Below are 20,072 nucleotides of genomic sequence, written 5' to 3' on the forward strand. Positions count from 1 at the left end.
CTGTTCTCATCATGACAGATATGGGATTAGCAGAATAAACACTTGGGCCCCTTTCACATGGACGTAATCAGTTCAGTCGTGTTTTTCAAAGGAAAGACGGATTCAGTTTTCATCAGTTTTGCATGGATTATTACATCCATCCGCTGGCATCCTTAACAACCATGACTCATCCCTGGTGTCAGTAGGGGATCTCATGGCAAAAATCCCCTCCCCCCAGAAATTGGAGTGAGGTCCAAAAAAAAAATCCATGCTAGATTGTTATCCAAGCATTCAGCCCAGCTCCCCTTCCTGAACCATACCTGGCCCAGTGGAGATGCAGAGGATGACTTACCAGAATATTAAAAAGGGGGCCCTCAGATCCAGCTCCCCTTATTCCAATTGAATGAGTAAGGGGTACCCCTACTCATTCACAAAAATATGACAAGTGTAAATAGACAAGACAGTTTCTGACAAGTTATTTTATTTAAAAAAAAAATTCTCCTGATGTAGATCCATCGTCAATTTTATTGTCCAGCAATGTATGTCTGTAAGACACGCAGAGCTCAGCCCCGCCCTGACCCCCTCCCCCCCGACCACCCACCCATCCCCGCTCTCTCCTCATTGGTGATTGACAACTGCAGGAGTCAATGGATGAAGGTAGAAGACCTTCAGCCTTTAGAAGCACTTTAAGCAACTTTCATGCTTTGAATCACTTCATTCTGGGCAGTTCTTTGTGCCACTAGCAAGTTTTAGGGCTTTGAAATTCCACCCCGTTCAACTTAAGAGTACACATTAGCTAGTAAATGAAGAAAACATTTGGATTGGGCAACCCTAGTGGTATTAAGGTGTTGTTAATCCATGGAATTTTTTCATAGGTATACATTCTGATACCATATGTAGCTAGTTAATAGGCTTCCGGTTGCTTTTTTCATAGAGCAGCATGTGTTTTTTCTGGGCTTTTGTGTGAATATTAAATTATATAAGTGTTTCTCAAACTTTACACAAAGGGTCAGTTCACCATCCATCAGACTGTAGGGGTGCTGGTGGTCAGTGACGGTAAAAAAATGCCATGTGCAGTGAGAGTAATATTGCCTTGTGAATGGAAGGAATTGTGCCTAGTCATCTGTGGCAGTGAGAATTGGAAATCCCCAAGGCATTGGTGTTTTTGGTTACTTACCATTGCTGCTCCAATGCCGGTCGAATGATGATGATGTCATGGCCAGAACTATGCTGTCACTGTTGGGCAAGGTTTTACTCGGTCTAATAGTGCCTAGGATAAATTGCTAAGTGCTGGAATGCTCTGCAATGAGGGTGCCGTGCTTTTTAGTTATCTAAAGGATAGTTACATTGTCCGAGAAGTCCATTGTCTGCATTACCCCATGGCATTAAATAATAGTGAACATATATGGCATCCCAGGACACAAATGTTTGTCAGGAGCCTGGATTCAAGTGAAAGCACACTTAGGAGATCAATATGACATGCATTGTTGATTTTGCATGTTTGGAAATATTTAATATAGTTGGGATGAGGTGTACATTATCATTTGAAATTTTCAAAATCCCCATCCCCGGAAATAAAGAAAGAACTGTGTTGGTGGATATGACCAGATAATTGGATGCAATGTTCATTGTCTGTGGAAAATGAAAAATATTCCTTAAATGTTTATATTCTTTTATAGTTTGTTTGTCTCACTTTTATTAATGCAAACTTTCCTTTATACAGGTTGTAAACTGGCTGGAAGGACCTGGGTCAGAACAGCTGAGAACCCAGTGGGGAATTGGAGATTCCATAAGAGCATCTCAAGCCTTACAACAGAAGCACGAGGAGATTGAGAGTCAGCACAGTGTAGGTGGCTGTGTGCCATTGTTACTATATCACATATCTGCTGCTCATGTATGGTATGACAACCAATGCTTACTGCTATATTATAGGTGCATTCCAGTCATAATTAAAATGCACACCTTGAACTGTATATAGGGAGCACATCCTTCCTCTTCCAGAATTTAGTTTCTCATTCAGTGCTGAGTGTCTCCTTTTTTTTATCCCATGATATTTTGTTGGTAACCAGGGAACCCTTTTGCTTATCAATTTGAAATGCAGCAGAAGTATTCCAAAACGCACACTCACAGAAGAGGCTTTGCTGCCTGTCACACATTATAACATTAAAACTGCACAGACTGTTCCAGAACTCTTGAAGGTCTGTGTTATATTTGGCTGCACTGAATTATGTTGTTGAAAGAAAATACTTGCTGAGAGAAATATAGAGGTTGCCATTGCTGACGTCTTAAACATGCTGATTGCCTGGCTGTCATGCTGAGCCTCTTCTTCTAAAGATGAAATTACATCTGTGTGTTGCAGTAATGTGCAGTAAAATGCAATGCTAATTAATGCACATTGTGTAGTTTGTTGTGGTGTAATTCATTCTGAAACCCAAACCCACTCTGCAAATGCATCCCAACACATCTGCATTTTAAAATATAATGCACAGATGAAAATCCTCTTCACATTGTGGTGTGTTTAAAAAACAAAGTGGGGCTACTTGTACACGTTTTGAATGTGCATTGGCATCACATTTTAAATGAACAACATTAGGACCTGTGCCAATGGACTTTGGTTCATACCATGTGGGTTGAAGCAGCTCAAAAGGAAGTAAAATGAACCTGTCAAAGAATTCTTAGAATCTTAAAAAGAGAGAATATGCAAACTTGATACTTCAGCACCCAGAAATCATAGAGACACCCATTATAATTCTCAAAGATATACAGCAACCGGACTAGAAAGAGATGGCAGTGTAGCCATTCCCAGATCTGGAAAATACAGCACTGCACAAAACACAAACTGAGAGGGCACATTCTAAGCGTTTGCGCCCTCTCTGTGTTTTTTTTTTCAGAAGAATCTTAAACTCAAAGCCTGTCAAAACCGGTCCTAAGAGCTGAGCTTTAGATCTAAATCTTTCCATCCAAGCCAGTAGTTTTTTTTTTAAGGTAAATTAAGGCACTGCACGTGGTACCCCCTTCAAATGATCATTTGTGAGAGTCACTAACAGGCACAGGTGAAGTACAGGCAGAAAGGATCAGTGGGGTAACTTCCATGGTGCACCATAGGTCAGCAGGATGTTGCATATATGTTAATTCTTATCCTCCCAAAAACCATATAACTGCCCTAATGGTGACAAATTTCTATAACCTGACACAACAAGGCATGAGATTTGTGCTTTTCGCATTGGAAAGTTGGATAATTTGGAGGCCTTGCCTTGGGGACAGGGTTTTTATATTGAAATTGTAAGGTGGTTGTTAGCAATAAACCTATATGTGGATGGCTACAATGATTTATTGATAAAATATTTTAAATGGATGTATTTAAATATGGTAACTTTTGTAACCTAGGTCCACAACTCATACACAGCAATCAGCAAGTGCATTATATGTGCAGCTCAGTGAGACAATGAGTAATCTTCTCTTATGAAGCTATTCCTATTGATTTCCACATGATGATCAGATGACCCTGAGTTCAAAAGAGAGTGCAAAATATAATCCTACTGAACTAATGATTTAGAATGGTTTCTGATATCAGGGATGGCAGTGGCACAAGATGATGTTTCTGAATGACACAGTTTATTCTTTACACTGTCTCATTCTGACAACCACTCCATCCAATAAGTTTATTACTTGCCTGATCTTTAATACAGGAGTTTCACTGCCATCTACTCAGCAACTAAGACTCTCTTCAAAAGTAAAAGGAATGGCTTAAATAAAAACTGTAGTCTTTTCTGTATCTTTAGATGTATGTGAATGTGGTAAGCTTATCATAAATAATCCTATTGCTGTATTATGTTTTGTAAATGTTTTCTTTGTATAGTTTATTTAAATATGTAATTATATAATATATTATAATAGTATTATAATATTATAATAGTAAATTTATTTAGTCTGTTAAAATACTACCAAACGTAAAGATTCATTCGCAGCAGAACGCAGTGTGGGAAACCCACATTCTGTACGTGTTTCACACACCCTATTCATAATGCATTGGGTGTGCGATCTGCTGCGGGTGTCAATGTATTCCTAATGACACCCCAAACACAGCGTTTTGTCTGCCTAGATATTACATTGTAAAAAGTAGCAGTGTTTTCATCTCTGAACTGTGCATAGTCTGTGCAGAGAGTAGTGCTGTGGGAGGGGCCCAGCAGGCTGACGCAATACAGGAGGGGGTGGAGGCAAGACCAGTCACCCTGTTCAAGGAGAGAGAGCAGAAGTTGACCGGTCTTTGTAAGAACATGCTCATGCACAAGTTGACCGGTCTTTGTAACAACAAGCTCATGCACAGAGGTGAAAATGGGGGTATATGGTGCAAAAAGTGGCGTGTGTACACTGATGGTATAGTCCAAGTGGAGAGTCCAGGCCGACTTCCTGATGGCCTCATACACTTGATGCAGCACCTTTGGAGAGACTGAAGTATATCTAAGTAGACAGATAAAGAGAACAGGAGGGTGAAATCTGAGTGTAGTATGTTAAGAATTTATTTGTGGTGAAAGGTAAATGGCAACTCACATTTTGAAAGTTAAAATCTGTCTTGTCAGTTAATTGGGGTCTCTGGTAGACAGCCTAAGCGCTGCAGGGTATCTCAAACCAGGGATGACACACTGGGTGGATAGATGGATATAACCTGTAGGGCTGAGAACACACATTCACACCAGGGGGTGCCAAACTAGATGCAATATTATATGAAAATGGTGATTGCATGGAAATTGGCAACTCGCATGGAAATTGGCAACTCACATGGAAAGGAGAAATGGCGCTTTAAGTAAATTCTCAGTAAGCGGTATGCTCATACATGTGGGGAGAGAAGCCTTGTCTGAAAACTTGCACCCTTTATGGTTCAGATATTAAGTCGTGTATGAAGGAAGCAGGAAGATGGTGGAGGGCTCCTGTGGAAGGAGGAGCAGACTGGAAGTGAGTCATTGTCATGTCAGGGTGGCAGAGCTATGTGTTTTGAGCCTCCCAAGCCTCTGTACCCCTGACATGTCGATTATGCCAGTCTGCTTTGCATTCCACAGGTGCCCTCCACCATCTTCCTGTCATATACAGTATATTATGTGATATATAAAAGATCTACTAATAATAGAAACATACACGTTAATGAAAACTACTTTCACAGATAATTAGATGTGTGACATTTACATAACTGCTGTCTGCTTTAATTGCAGTCTGCTGGCCTGTAATGTAGTATACTTTTTATTTGACAAAACAGCTGAAATTGCTACCGATGTGTTTTAAATCTGTGTCCAGCTTTTATAAAATATATTACAGTGGTTCTAACGGCACATTTTCTTTCAAATAAAAAACATGTTATACATACCGGTTCTGTGCAATTGTATTGAACAGATCAGCCCCTTATCTCCTCTTTTGGATTCCTCCACCAGCACTCTCTGCTCTCTCTTCTCCAAGTGCCCTCTCAGCAAGCCCTGTACTGAGGGGGGACACAACGTGGCTTGGCCATGGACCCCTTGCATGCGCCTCACTCTCCCCTCACAGGATTTGACTGACAACAGTAGGAGCCTGTGGCTCCTGCTGCTGCCTGTGTCATCTGTTAGAAGAGGAACAGAGGGGAGTGAGGCTGTAGACGAACACAGTACTGGATCAAGAGAGCATTCATGTGTTTTGGGGTTGGAAGGAGGAAAAAGTAGTTGGATGTTTTTTACCTTAGTGCAGGGAAAGTGTAAAGATAAAAGATGGTTTGACCTCAGAACCATTTTAAGTTGTCATGGACTCATCAAGATCTGTCCTTTTGCACAAACACTGTTGCAATATAGCCTGTCCATTGCCTTAGTTTTATATATTGAATTAACTGATGCCATTTGTGTAGTTTGATTGTGCTAATTGTTCTAACATTGTTCATCTGCTGCCTTCTAGGAATGGTTTGCTGTGTATGTGGAACTGAACCAGCAGATTGCCGCACTCCTAAATGCTGGAGATGAGGAGGATCTGGTGGAGCTGAAGGGTTTGCAGCAACGACTCAGTGATGTCTGTTACAGGCAGGCCAGCCAGCTAGAATTTCGACAGAACCTTTTACAGACGGCACTAGAATTTCATGGTGTGGCCCAAGAGGTATTGATGTCCATATACTAAAAGTATAGATCTCTAGTATGTTACAGTATACAGTCATGACCAGTTGAATTTGTTTTCCAAGGATTTAAAGAAAAGTCTAGATGGGTCACTTAAATCCGGTTTGTATTTTGGTCCAATATAAAATGTATTTTTGGTTTTGCATAATAAATTTAACTCTCTTACTAATCTGAATGTAAACATACAGTCAGGTCCATAAATATTGGGACATGGACACAATTCTAACATTTTTGGCTCTATACACCACCACAATGGATTTGAAATGAAACGAACAAGATGTGCTTTAATTGCAGACTGTCAGCTTTAATTTGAGGGCATTTACATCCAAATCAGGTGAACGGTGTAGGAATTACAACAGTTTGCATATGTGCCTCCCACTTGCTAAGGGACCAAAAATAATGGGACAGAATAATAATCATAAATCAAACTTTCACTTTTTAATACTTGGTTGCAAATCCTTTGCAGTCAATGACAGCCTGAAGTGTGGAACGCATAGACATCACCAGACGCTGGGTTTCATCCCTGGTGATGCTCTGCCAGGCCTCTACTGCAACTGTCTTCAGTTCCTGCTTGTTCTTGGAGCATTTTCCCTTCAGTTTGGTCTTCAGCAAGTGAAATGCATGCTCAATCGGATTCAGGTCAGGTGATTGACTTGGCCATTGTATAACATTCCACTTCTTTCCCTTAAAAAACTCTTTGGTTGCTTTTGCAGTCTGCTTTGGGTCATTGTCCATCTGCACTGTGAAGCGGCGTCCAATGAGTTGTGAAGCATTTGGCTGAATATGAGCAGATAATATTCCCGAAACACTTCAGAATTCATCCTGCTGCTTTTGTCAGCAGTCACATCATCAATAAATACAAGAGAAGCAGTTCCATTGGCAGCCATACATGCCCACGCCATGACACTACCACCACCATGCTTCACTGATGAGGTGGTATGCTTAGGATCATGAGCAGTTCCTTTCCTTCTCCATACTCTTCTCTTCCCATCACTCTGGTACAAGTTGATCTTGGTCTCATCTGTCCATAGGATGTTGTTCCAGAACTGTGAAGGCTTTTTTAGATGTCGTTTGGCAAACTCTAATCTGGCCTTCCTGTTTTTGAGGCTCACCAATGGTTTCCATCTTGTGGTGAACCCTCTGTATTCACTCTGGTGAAGTCTTCTCCTGATTGTTGACTATGACACACATACACCTACCTCCTGGAGAGTGTTCTTGATCTGGCCAACGGTTGTGAAGGGTGTTTTCTTCACCAGGGAAAGAATTCTTCGGTCATCCACCACAGTTGCTTTCTGTGGTCTTCCGGGTCTTTTGGTGTTGCTGAGCTCACCGGTGCGTTCCTTCTTTTTAAGAATGTTCCAAACAGTTGTTTTGGCCACGCCTAATGTTTTTGCTATCTCTCTGATAGGTTTGTTTTGTTTTTTCAGCCTAATGATGGCTTGCTTCACTGATAGTGACAGCTCTTTGGATCTCATCTTGAGAGTTGACAGCAACAGATTCCAAATGCAAATAGCACACTTGAAATGAACTCTGGACCTTTATCTGCTCATTGTAATTGGGATAATGAGGGAATAACACACATCTGGCCATGGAACAGCTGAGAAACCAATTGTCCCATTACTTTTGGTCCCTTAAAAAGTGGGAGGCACATATGCAAACTGTTATAATTCCTACACCGTTCATCTGATTTGGATGTAAATACCCTCAAATTAAAGCTGACAGCCTGCAGTTAAAGCACATCTTGTTTGTTTCATTTCAAATCCATTGTGGTGGTGTATAGAGCCAAAAATGTTAGAATTGTGTCCATGTCCCAATATTTATGGACCTGACTGTATATTGACATGAACTCTGTCTATTATGTATGTACAGGATTTTGAAGTTTATTTCCAGGAAGTTCTAAAAAAAACCACAACATTTGATCATCAAGAAAGCTTGACTATGCCAACCCTTTCCACCTAGCTTCTCCATTCATAGAAGCCATACTACAGCTTCTATGAATGGAGGACATGCAAATGATTGAAAGGTCCGCCCCCTCCATTCTTGTGCTTAATAGCCTTGTATCTGTTGAGGACTTTGTAAAGAAATGGTCCACTCCTTTTGTGGATATTGCAGTGTTCCGAAAGAGCAAGGCGCATACTACGATGGTTAAGGATGCACTTGGCTGTAAAGCTGAACTCCTGAAAATATGAAAGGATTAACTACTTGTTTGGGTCTAGGAGTTACAGAAAAAAAGATTTACTTACCTGATCCTCCATGGTTCTAGACTGGTTCCCACAATGTCTTCTCCCCCATGCTCCAGCGGTCTAAGGTCTTGACGTCATCAAGACTCACTGAACATGTTGAAGCAGAGAGTCAGCCACCGCCAGGGCGTAGGGAAGCGCCGTCTGCCAGAGGAGCAAAATATCTGGTAAATCTGCTTTTACTCTTCCCTAGAGTAAATGAGCAGATTACCCATTCGGTACGGGAGCAGCTGCACTACAAGGAAGAATTTTCAGATTTACTCCCTCAGCCTCCATGTCGAGATCCCCAAAGCTTGGCTACCCATCCACTTGCAGGTCCAGGCGCTCATAGTCTGCCAAACAAAGCTGCAAACAAGCCTTCCTCTGCACAAAGGTGTGCACCCATTTTTGAGAGTGGGGAGACATCTTTTAACCTTTGCAGATGCTTAGACAGCCTGCATATCAGACACTTGAGTGCAGGAGGTGAAGTCACAGGGTTAAAAAGTGGAGTTTCCTGGCCCCCACCTCATTTCCAGGGGTTTTACTCCAAGCCGCTTACCATTCCCAACCTCTTAGGTGGCATTCATCCCATTCTGAATGTGTTAACATTCTGCATGGAATGTCCAGGCATGTAGGAATTGGTCAACTACTGAACTCTTTAATAAAGAATATGAAGTCCTCAAAAAAAGAGACACTCGGATAGAGGTTTCCCCCTTTTGCGTATAGAACTTGGCAGAAGGATTGCAGAAATGAGGTATAAATAAATATGAGGTCAGAAATTAGGTATAAATAAATAATCTATTGGGCAAGTCAAATGTTCAAAAAGGACGAGAGGTTTTTCCACATAAGAATATTAGAGATAATAGGCAAGAGACATTTGTTACCATGTTTTCAAAGGAGTATCAGCATATTGTAAACATCATTGAAAAGAATCTACCCATATTGTGTACAGACAAGGAATTGCAAGTAGTTTGGTATCATGCACAGGTTCTTATGCCTGTGGTACTAAAACATGCAGATATTGTAAGCGGAACTTGTGCACAAAGAGTTTTGAATCTTTGACCACAGGTAAATGTTTTGAAATTAGACATTAAATTAATTGTAGTTCAACCTATGTGGTATATTTGATATGCTGTACAGTATATCGCCTTCAGTATGTGGGCTGTACAATACGATGTTTAAAAATTCCTATTGAAGAACGTTTTTACAACTGATGAATTCACAAGCCAAACAAATATCAAGTGTTTCATGACATTTTAGAGAGGGGCATGAAGGGACACATCCTTTTTTCAATTTTGTGGAATAGAAAGAGTGTTTGTATTGCAAAAAGGAGGAAATAGACACTACAGATTAATTCAGAGAGAGGCTTGGTGGATTCATCGATTATGGAGCAGGTCACCTCTGGGTTTGAACTTCAGGTGAGACCTTGATTTGCATTTGGGTTAACGTTTGGTCCACCTTTGCCATCAGTAGTTTGTGTTTTCTGCCCTCCTCTATTCTTGCACTCTATATTTTTTATATATATGTTGCAAAGGTTTGATATGTCCCCGCAATATTTTTGTATTTTTATGTGATTGGTTATGGCTGTGTATCTATTCTTATGGCAGCTGATGACCCAACCACCTACCTCCCTGCATTTGCAGGTGGAAACAATTATTTTAATTATAGAAGGTGAGTGGTATTATTGGTCTGCTATATATTTGGGTCTTTAGTTTGTTGTAATCAGGCTGTGAATAAGGTCTTTTCTGGCCTGAAACACATTAATGTGGGTCGTGCTAAGGAACATTTTACTCCTCGTTTTCAATTAAAAAAAGATTTATTTACTTTTCACCTTGTTGCCGACATTCGTTCACAATTATCTTTTGGGAAGCAGATGGAGACTGCTAGTTTGGCATGGTGAAGCATCATACCACAGCCTTGGAGAGAGTAACCTCACCTGTGTGGATAGTCTGCATGGAATCTACCAAATCTGGCATTACCTGTCTTCACTAGGGAGACTGGCATCTGTGAACATCAAAGATGTTTATCTATATATCCCTATTGTTACAACACCTAAGCCAAATCTATGCTTTGCTGTGGTGCCCCTACAGTACCAGTTCATGGCTCTGCCCTTCAGCCACTTGTCTGCACCTCAAATATTCACTAAGGTGCTGACCCTGGTGTATTCTTATGGCATCTTCATTGTGGGATACTTAGACCAAGCTTCTGAAATTATTTATGGAACTCATTGTTTGCAGTATCTGGGTCTAGCCCAGAACAAAGTTCAAGACAGAGTGTCCATCTACAGAGAAAACCTTAAGACACTTTTTGGTCTCAGTTTCAAATTATCCAGAACAGTAACTGTCTAACTCTCCGCTTTTGAAGGAGAGTCCTAAGTCTAATGGTAGCCTCTTTTGAGGCAGTTCCTTTGGCTCAGCTTCACTTCAGACTTTTGCAACGCAACTACCTGTCATCGTGAGACAAGTTGATCCACTCTCTCAACAGACTGATTCATCTATCACCAGGGGCCAGGGTCTGCCTGACCTGGTTGTTCAGGAATCTGGCTCTGGAATCGGAGAAATCCTTCCTTCCCATCTTTTAAAAGTACCCTTATGATGGATTCTAGCCTGTCAGGCTGAGGAGGAGTCCTGACCACTCTGTCGGTGCAGGGGTCATCGAGGGAGTCTAGCCTCCAGAATCGCATCCTGTAGCTTTGAGCTGTTTGGCTGTCTGTGCAGATATTGACCAATCTTACTGGAGGGTCATCAGGTTTCTACCCTTTCTATTCTGTTCCAGAGATCATTAGCCTGTCACTTTTTTATTAAGGCCTTTATACCGGGGGTTCCCAATGTAGCGTCTCCTGTCCATTACCCTGTGACTCCCTGGAATCTGAGTCCAATTCTCTCTGCAATTCAGAAACCACTGTTTGAGCCCATTTGAGACATTCCTCTCTCTACTGTTGCCAATTTAGTAATTGCCAATGTAGTAATGACTACAAATGCCTTATCCTTTAACTTCCCTAGCGGTATTCCCGAGTGTACCTCGGGGTAAAGTTTCAGTACCAAAAGCGGTAACCCCGAGCTGCACTTGGGCTTACCATGCGGCGTTGCTCAGGGATTCCCTGCAGCGATTACCTTGTCCTTCGCTCCCGCGATGCGACCCCTGCCGCGTCCCCGGCCATCTCCTCCAGCCGATGCTGGCATCTGGCTTCTGTGTTCCGGTCCCTGCGAGCGTCGGGACGTACGGAGGCCATAATGGCGGCAAATTTAAAAATTTTTTAGAAACTGTCATTTTCTTAGAAATTAATTTGACATAGTAAAACATTACTGTATCAAACCATTTCACATACATTTTGTCCCTACTGCTTTGTCCTGTGCCCTGCCTGCATTTTGACTGTTCTTTCTGCCTGGAAACGTAGAAGAGTCCATGGCGTCCAAAAAACATCCCTTTTTGGTCAAAAGTGGTTTTAGACTAAAGAACAGCGATAGTAAATCAGAACCACTTGCAGAATTGAGTGATAATGATTTGTGGGGATTTTGCGACTTTGCTCAGCGATGTGCGAACTTGGCGCTATATTTCAAATTTCAGTGTTTTTGGTGTGCTTATATTATTGAATTAAATTTATTATTATATTATTTTTATGATTATTTATTAAATTATTTATGATTTTGTGTTTCAAGTTTTATCACACCCGGAATGTTTACTAGACTCTTGTTCGGACAGATTTCCGTGAGCTATTCCTAAAAATTACAGGCCTACAATAAAAAAATACACATTTCCATGCAAAAAAATGTACCGCTTTTCAGCACAGAAATATGGACATAATCATACCGCTAGGGAGGTTAACCAGGACCTCATTCTTTCTTCCCTCTCTGTGGCTTCAGTTCACCAAAATAGTCTATCTTTTTAGCCATTACTTCTTTCAGGAAAACTAATTCCCTTTCTGTCATCATAGATGGATCCCGTAAGGGTGCACCACTTTATCATTCCACCATCTTTAGGTTGCTCAGGTCAACCAATGCCCAAGCTTATGGTCTCAAGAATCGAGTTCCAGCCTTTTCTGTTAAGGTGAAATCTATTAGATCTGTGTGTGCTTCTTGTATTTTTCAGTATTGAGCAACTATTTCACGGATTTGCAAGGCTGGTCTAGTATCCACACATTCTCCTATGTTCTACAGGGGTGTGGAAATTTTTGAAAAAACTGCTTGTCCTTAATGACTAAATCCTTGTCCCAATCTACTTGTCCTTCATGACAATCTGCTTGTCCAGCTACTCCTCCCCTCCCTCTCTGTCTCCAGCAACACACCTGGGGACTAACAGGGAGGAGAGCGACCTTGCAGTGTAATGAGCACTGATTGGGTGCTTGTCAGGGAAGGGGAGTGTCGGACTTATCCTTTGTCCCTTTCGCTGCCCGAGTCATTTTTGCGTTTTTTGCATGTTTTTAAAAAAATCACTTAAGGCCTGAAGATTACATAAAAACCCCGAACATTATATATGTTCTGAAAACAGAGACCCTAGAGAATAAAATAGTGATAGTTTTCAGTTTTTTATGTTCAATGCTAGTACCGCAAAATTTCAGTAAAAAATACAAGTAAGTTAATTTTAGGGCACAAAAAAAGCAATAAATTAGAATATTTTTGTAAAATATAAAAGATGAGGTTGCGAGTAAATAGATATCCAACATGTCAAACCTTAAATTTGCGTGCACTCATGAAATGGCGATGACCTTCAGTACCCTATATTTTCAATAGGCAACACTTTTAAAGCCCCTTATAGATCATCAGTATAGTGTTATGGAAGAGTTCTTGTGCTAGAATTATTGCTCTCATCCTAGCGTGCGTGATGATATGTAACACGTATGTATCGCAATCGACATTTTAATGCTTTACTCTTTTTTTTTCCCCTATGTGATGATTTTTGGTGACAGGTTCTTTTTGAGACATCCAGGGTCTTTTAGACTCTTTAGTCTTTTAGTTTCCCCTTTACTCCCCTGAATGTAATGCAGTGCAAGAAGGGGAGCAGTCGTGTCTGCTCTCCTCTCTCCCCTCTAGCTGATGGCAGTGAGCCAGGCCTCGTGGAGGGAAGTTCACACGGGGGGAGAGGCTGGCATTGTGTGGAAGCAATCGGCAGCAGCGCTGCCACCTGAATGCTTCCACCTTGACAGGTGAGCCCTGCTGCTTGCCCGCAGCAGGGCTGAAGGTTAAAGAAAAAAACTACCTGCCCATCGCCAAGAACTGCAAGTCCTGGGCGTTGAGTGATATAAATTCAACATCCCTGGTTCTCCCACGTGTATGTTTTCATCTGATGCCAGCTTCAGGCATAGGTTCCCTTAGGCTACTCTTTTCAGGCAGTTCCTAGTTCTCTGGTGTTTTTCCTGGTCTGATTTTTTGCTGTGTTGCCCACCCCTCTCTTGAGCCTCTTATTGAGTTTCCAAAGGTAAAGGATTTTTTGTGCTCCTCATTGAATAAGAATAAAAATAGTTTTTTTTTTGCACTCACCATAAAAAATTTTTTTTGAGGGACATGGGTATCACCCATCTTTGTTCATGATCATCTTCTCGGTAGTGCTCTGCTACTTAATTGAGCTAGTAGCATTAGGGTCTGGCCTACAGTTTTTTGGTTTGCAGGTGTCCAAATAAAAAGATTTTCTGTGGCCATCAGTGGACTCCTGGAAAAAGGTTTTATGGTAAGTATAAAAATCCTATTTTCCTTTACCATAAACAACCTCTAGTCTTCATGTCAGGCCAAGTGATGCTGCATGGGCAGCCTTCTTGCACATATTATATTATCATGTTATATTTTAATCCAGTGGTGAAATAAACATTCTTCTCAAAAGTAGACTGCAGCTTTGTTTTAGATGTACAATACCCCTAATTCTTAGCACTCATAAAGCTGTAATAATTTTGTTAGAAAAGCCTTTTGTCGCCAAGACTAGTAACAGCTTGCTTCACAGTTCTGAACACTGCAGAAGTCTGATTCCTAAATATTGTTTTTGTCAGTTGTCACAGCAATTAGATGGCCTGCTGGGGATGCTGTGTGTTGATGTGGCCCCTACAGATGGAGCAGCAATTCAACAAACATTAAAACTGCTTGAGGAGAAGCTGAAAAGTGTTGGTAAGGAGCAGACACATTCTTATGTGCTTTTATTACAATGCAAGTATAGATTTAAGGAAACCTTTAAAATATAAATTGGTTTTATTTCTTAAAGGAAACATACTGAATAAAATATGGTGCTTGCCATTACTAACCTGTCTTTCAAAACAATGTTAGTTGCATTTCAGTCATGCTGTTCCAGTGTATTCAGTGTTCTCTGACTTACTAGACCATAGTAAAATGAAAATGAGAATTTTTGACTTTACAGAAATGTTTGTTACCACACTTGTTGTAGGTTGGTGACACAAGGTCCTTTCTTATAGGGCTTTACAAAGTTGGTAAAATCTGGACAAATTAGGTCAGGCTTAAAAGAATCAGGTAGCGTATGTACTCTCCAGCGCCTCAGGATATGCACAGCCAAAAGGGAAGCCAAGGGTACCAGGACAGCGACAACCAAAAGGAAATGTTCCAGGGGTGCAGCCCTCCTCAGACGGGGAAATCAGCCACTGGATAGAGAGAAAAACAGGTGGCGCACACACCTAGTGCATTATCCAAGGTTTATTGTAGGAATTAAATCATAAAAACATACTCACAGACGAAGCATGTATCTAAAAAGCATAGAAAAATGACAATGGCCACAACGGCAGGCAAGGTGTTCTCACTGTCAGTGCGGTCAAATGGCTGACGCATTTCGGGGACGAATCCCTTTCCTCAGAGCTGATGACCAACCTCTGATGCTGATGCACGATGAATGGAAAGTAAAGTGAGAGCCCTGCTGTTGATGCCTCCAACAGCAGGGCTCTCACTTTACTTTCCATTCATCGTGCATCAGCATCAGAGGTTGGTCATCAGCTCTGAGGAAAGGGATTCGTCCCCGAAACGCGTCAGGCATTTGACCGCACTGACAGTGAGAACACCTTGCCTGCCGTTGTGGCCATTGTCATTTTTCTATGCTTTTTAGATACATGCTTCGTCTGTGAGTATGTTTTTATGATTTAATTCCTACAATAAACCTTGGATAATGCACTAGGTGTGTGCGCCACCTGTTTTTCTCTCTTAAAAGAATCAGGCCAGGGTTTCAAACCAAACACCACTGAAAATTACTTATTCAATTCTGGAACGTCTGAAAATGAATAATTTGTTCTTTAGATTATTTAATATCCCTATGTATTGGCGATGTGATCTCCCAGAACCTCACAGTAGCTGTGAAAGGGCCCTTTCTCTACGTTTTAGGCAGACAACACCACCAAAAGCAAAAATTCACCACTTGCTTGAAAGACTCCTAATAAAGGATATTTGTCATGTTTGTAGCTGACTACATATGGCCTTGATTGTCTCAAGTTATACACTTAAAATGGAACTAATCTTATGGACTTAACAGTTTCCCAAAAGAGTTAACATTCAGGTCATGCCACGAATGATATCTCTCACAGTTGCTTGGTCTCTCAATTGAACTGTCAAGCCATCAAATGGCTGGTGTCATAACATGTTGCAGCACCATGACAACTGCAGATCAAACAGAGGCTAAGGTGGCAGCTTCCATGGCTGTAAAGGAAAGAAGACTGTATTTCCACTTTAATAGATTCCTAACATATCAGTAGTTCTCAGTTACCAGTTTGGAAGCAGTTTTTCTTTACTTGGATATGGAGCCTCGCATAGAGAGCTACAAGCTGACTAAAACCACACAAGACTGTCTGTTGTTTCAAAAGGTATTTTAAAATTGTTTTTAGCCTATTCTGAGAAAGTTTTTGATTTTTTTTTTCTTTTTTAGAAACTGGTCTTCAAGGCCTACGTGAGAAAGGTCAGAGTCTCCTTGATCAAATTTCAAATCAAGCTTCTTGGGCCTATGGGAAGGATGTCTCCGGTGAAAACAAGGAAAATGTAGATCATATTCAGGGAGTAATGGAGGACATGCAGATGAGGAAGCAGAGGTGAGATTATCCACCTTATTACATGAAATTCAGGCAATGTTTAATATATACGGCAGTATCTAATGTTTAATTGTAACTGTATGAATTTTAAAAAAAGATTAGTCCAAGCAAAATTGAAATCTTCTGTGCCAAGCAGAATCAACTTGCATTTCAGGGGTTTTAAAGGTGAAATCTTCCCAGTGGAGTTCTTAGCTGTTCACCCATCCATCTTTTCACCACAGTGGTTTGTGTCTTATTTCTTCATCTGAAATACTAAGAAAAGTAATTGGGAAAAAAAAAACCAGGAAGAAAACACGCTCATATTGGTCTCAAACACAGCATTTAGAGATGACACTAGAATATTTATGTCAGTGAAGCATGAACTATTGCCCATTCTGTGGGGAGGAGTGTCATTTCATACACTTTTTCTTGGTATTTAAAATGACAGTTTGGATTTCTGCAGCGGTCACAGAAGAGTGCCAAGGGGTGTAACAATTAGTAAATCAGCTTTAAAACAATTCCTCACTGACCTCTAGCTGCAGGTACTGTAGAACAATTCATCCTGATATTTTACAGTGGGCATATTGAAGTCCTTCTCAGTAGCTCAGCTCACCCTGCACCCTCCTCCGAGAGCACATGTTCTGTGTCTATAAAATACTCCACATAACCATTACAACTTGACTGTGCAATCTGACTTTGTAATATTTTACCAAAGATATGTGATGTCAAAACCTTCCTAAGCTAACCAATCATTCTGTATCCAGCCAGGCTGACCCTTGCCCTACAAAATTGTTGGTTGAGCTAAAGGAGATTGTATAGTCAGAATGTAACATGTCCAGGGTGAGCTTTAAAGATTTAAAGGCAGCTGCATTGCCACTGAGAGGGGGGAACAGTGTGAGCTGAATAGAGAATAACTTGACTGACTTCAGTGCCTTTACTGGGAACTTTGAGGATGAATTGCTCCACGGTTCCTTCAGCTACACAGGTCATTCAAGCCTTGTATTAAAAACCATTCACTGCTTGTTAAGGATACATAAATACTTGAATGTCTGTAGCCTGGCCAAATGTTCACTTTAATGTGAAAGAGATTGCTAGGCAAGGTGCATATGTCGAGCATCAGGTAACATTTTACATACTGTATGCTGGATAGTCTGTCAGCTGCTGTAGTGAAGGTGTACAGTACTGTTCACATTAATGTTGAGTCATCATACACCATCATGCGTCAGGGTCTTGCAGCAGCCTTACATATTTAATGTCTGAATTAGTGCACGTGTTTCACTTCTTTTTCAGTCATTTTAAGAAACATGGTGTTCACCTTTGAATGTCTGGAATCTTTTCACATATTATTTCTTGTCCAGTTCAAGGAGCACTTTGTTTCATGTGAGAAGCTGATGCCTATTTTTTTTAATCTTGTGCAGACTGCACCTTTCATGTGAGGCAGCAAATAAATATTAAAATTTGATTGACACATTAAAATAAAAAAAAGATCTGTTAGAAAAGTTTTAAGAGAATTTTTCCAACCTTCAAGGTGAAGGTCTGACTAGATTATGCGATTTCCATCATTGTCGTCATACTGTGCAAAATCCTTTGTGATTTGATCAAGAGTGATTCAGCCTTCAGCACATTTATCAAGATTAAACCTGCTGATTTTCTTGCCAGCTCTCAGCGCTGCCACAGTCTAGACAAATTCTAAGTAGGTCTGCATGCTATCTCTGTCACTGTAGTGTTTATAGACATCATGCATATTTATGCAAAGGTACTGTTACCACATCATTAAGCGACTCTATGCAAAAACAGTTCACGCGTTGCATTCATGTCCACCAAATTGAATAATAGTGCACTTCTACATACCTTGAATCTTTTTTTCTGGTAGGACCATTAGTTCCTATGCCTTTTCATTATGTGTGTCTTGGCACAATGTCCTCTTGCACATTATAAAAACGGACAGGGCTTTGCGGTTAGAGATGAAACTTCTCCATTTGTATGAAAAGTTTCCTAGATGTGACTAAATATCTGTACGGCAGGGTGGTGATACTCCACTAGCTAAGACATCAAAGAAAGTTTGTGTAAATCAGGGTGCCATGTTCTGAGTAATAAGGTTCAGATCATAGGACCCAGCACATACTGTGTATACATTAGGGCAGCCTAGGGGCTTGTGGTCATGGACTTGGATCTAAAACTTCTTTTCTTTCCCTCCATAAGTGGGAATGCAAAAGAAACTCAAAGCAACATTATTCAACTCAAAATGGCTTCAAGCAACTGGAAGGCCCATCAAAACAAGTTAAAGTTTTTCAGGTGCACCTTGAATGTATTGTGCAGTTGACTCACTTCTGAGTTTGAAGTCCCACCTGCACAAGCTTCCCATACATAGGCAGATGATCCAACTAGAATTTTTTTCCCCATGCTGCAACAGACTTGCCCATCTTGATGGATGGCAAAATATGACTGAAAAAAACTAATCTGAGTGGAACCTGCCCAAACAGTTTTGGGTCAGAGAGAAAGAGCAATAATTTGAGAATCTGCATATAGTCAACAATGCTGCCACAATTTTCAGTACCTGAACATATATCTTTCAGTCTCGAAAAGATGACAGTGGCCCTCAGATGGGCTGATTAGTAACAGGGATTAATATGACTTCAGTCTGTGGATCTATGGAACTTTCAAATAAGGTATTCCTTCCTGATTGGTCAACCACAGATTTAATAATATAGATACATATACAGTGGATATAAAAACTCTACACACCCCTGTTAAAATGTCAGGTTTCTGTGATGTAAAAAAAATGAGACAAAGATAAATCATTTCAGAACTTTTTCCACCTTTAATGTGACCTATAAACTGTACAACTCAATTGAAAAACAAACCTGAAATCTTTTAAGAGGGGTTGAGGAGTAAACATAGAAAAACTAAATTAATGTGGTTGCATAAGTGTGCACGCCCTCTTATAACTGGATATGTAGCTGTGTTCAGAATTAAGCAATCACATTCAAAATCATGTTAAATAGGAGTCAGTACACACCTGCCATCATTTAAAGTGCCTCCGATTAACCTGGCAAAAGCCATGGTCTGCAGAGAGCTTCCAAAGCATCCGAGGGATCTCATTGTTAAAAGATATCAGTCAGGAGAAGGGTACAAAAGAATTTCCAAGGCATTAGGTATACCATGGAACACAGTGAAGACAGTCATCATCAAGTGGAGAAAATATGGCGCAACAATGACATTACCAAGAACTGGACGTCCCTCCAAAATTGATGAAAAGATGAGAAGGAAAATGGTCTTGGAGGCTGCCAAGAAGCCTACAGGAACATTAAAGGAGCTGCAGGAATATCTGGCAAGTACTGGCTGTGTGGTACATGTAACAACAGTCTCCCATATCCTTCATATGTCTGGGCTATGGAGTAGAGTGGCAAGATGGAAGCCTTTTCTTACAAAGAAAAATATCCAGGCCCGGCTAAATTTTGCAAAAACTCATCTGAAGCCTCCCAAAATCATGTGGGAAAATGTGTTAAGGTCTGATGAAACCAAGGTTGAACTTTTTGGCCATAATTCCAAAAGATATGTTTGGCACAAAAACAACACTGCTCATCACCAAAAGAACACCATACCCACAGTGAAGCATGGTGGTGGCAGCATCATGCTTTAGGGCTATTTTTCTTCAGCTGGAACCAGGGCCTTAGTCAAGTTAGAGGGAATTATGAACAGTTCCAAATACCAGTCAATATTGGCACAAAACCTTCAGGCTTCAGCTAGAAAGCTGAACATGAAGAG

At 40.7% G+C, this 20,072-nt stretch overlaps 1 protein-coding gene and 1 long non-coding RNA gene across 4 annotated transcripts in view; one reads left to right on the plus strand and one right to left on the minus strand.

The window, feature by feature from the left end:
• Positions 1 to 20,072, plus strand: part of SESTD1 (SEC14 and spectrin domain containing 1) — a 187,768-nt gene that overhangs the window by 141,412 nt on the left and 26,284 nt on the right. For all 3 annotated transcript variants that reach the window (XM_089690385.1, XM_089690386.1, XM_089690387.1), the window contains exons 10-13: positions 1,703 to 1,825; positions 5,893 to 6,087; positions 14,301 to 14,415; positions 16,166 to 16,325. In XM_089690385.1, coding sequence (XP_089546511.1) covers positions 1,703 to 1,825; positions 5,893 to 6,087; positions 14,301 to 14,415; positions 16,166 to 16,325 — 593 coding nt within the window. The remainder of the gene's footprint in view (positions 1 to 1,702; positions 1,826 to 5,892; positions 6,088 to 14,300; positions 14,416 to 16,165; positions 16,326 to 20,072) is intronic.
• Positions 16,090 to 20,072, minus strand: part of LOC149451568 (uncharacterized) — a 292,180-nt gene continuing 288,197 nt past the window's right edge. The window contains exon 5 of the long non-coding RNA XR_016315014.1: positions 16,090 to 16,577. This is a non-coding gene — a long non-coding RNA (uncharacterized LOC149451568). The remainder of the gene's footprint in view (positions 16,578 to 20,072) is intronic.

The sequence above is a fragment of the Staurois parvus genome, unplaced genomic scaffold (assembly GCF_062004578.1).
Source record: "Staurois parvus isolate SC_StPar_1 unplaced genomic scaffold, SC_StPar_1.0 ptg000530l, whole genome shotgun sequence".
Lineage (NCBI taxonomy): Eukaryota > Metazoa > Chordata > Amphibia > Anura > Ranidae > Staurois > Staurois parvus.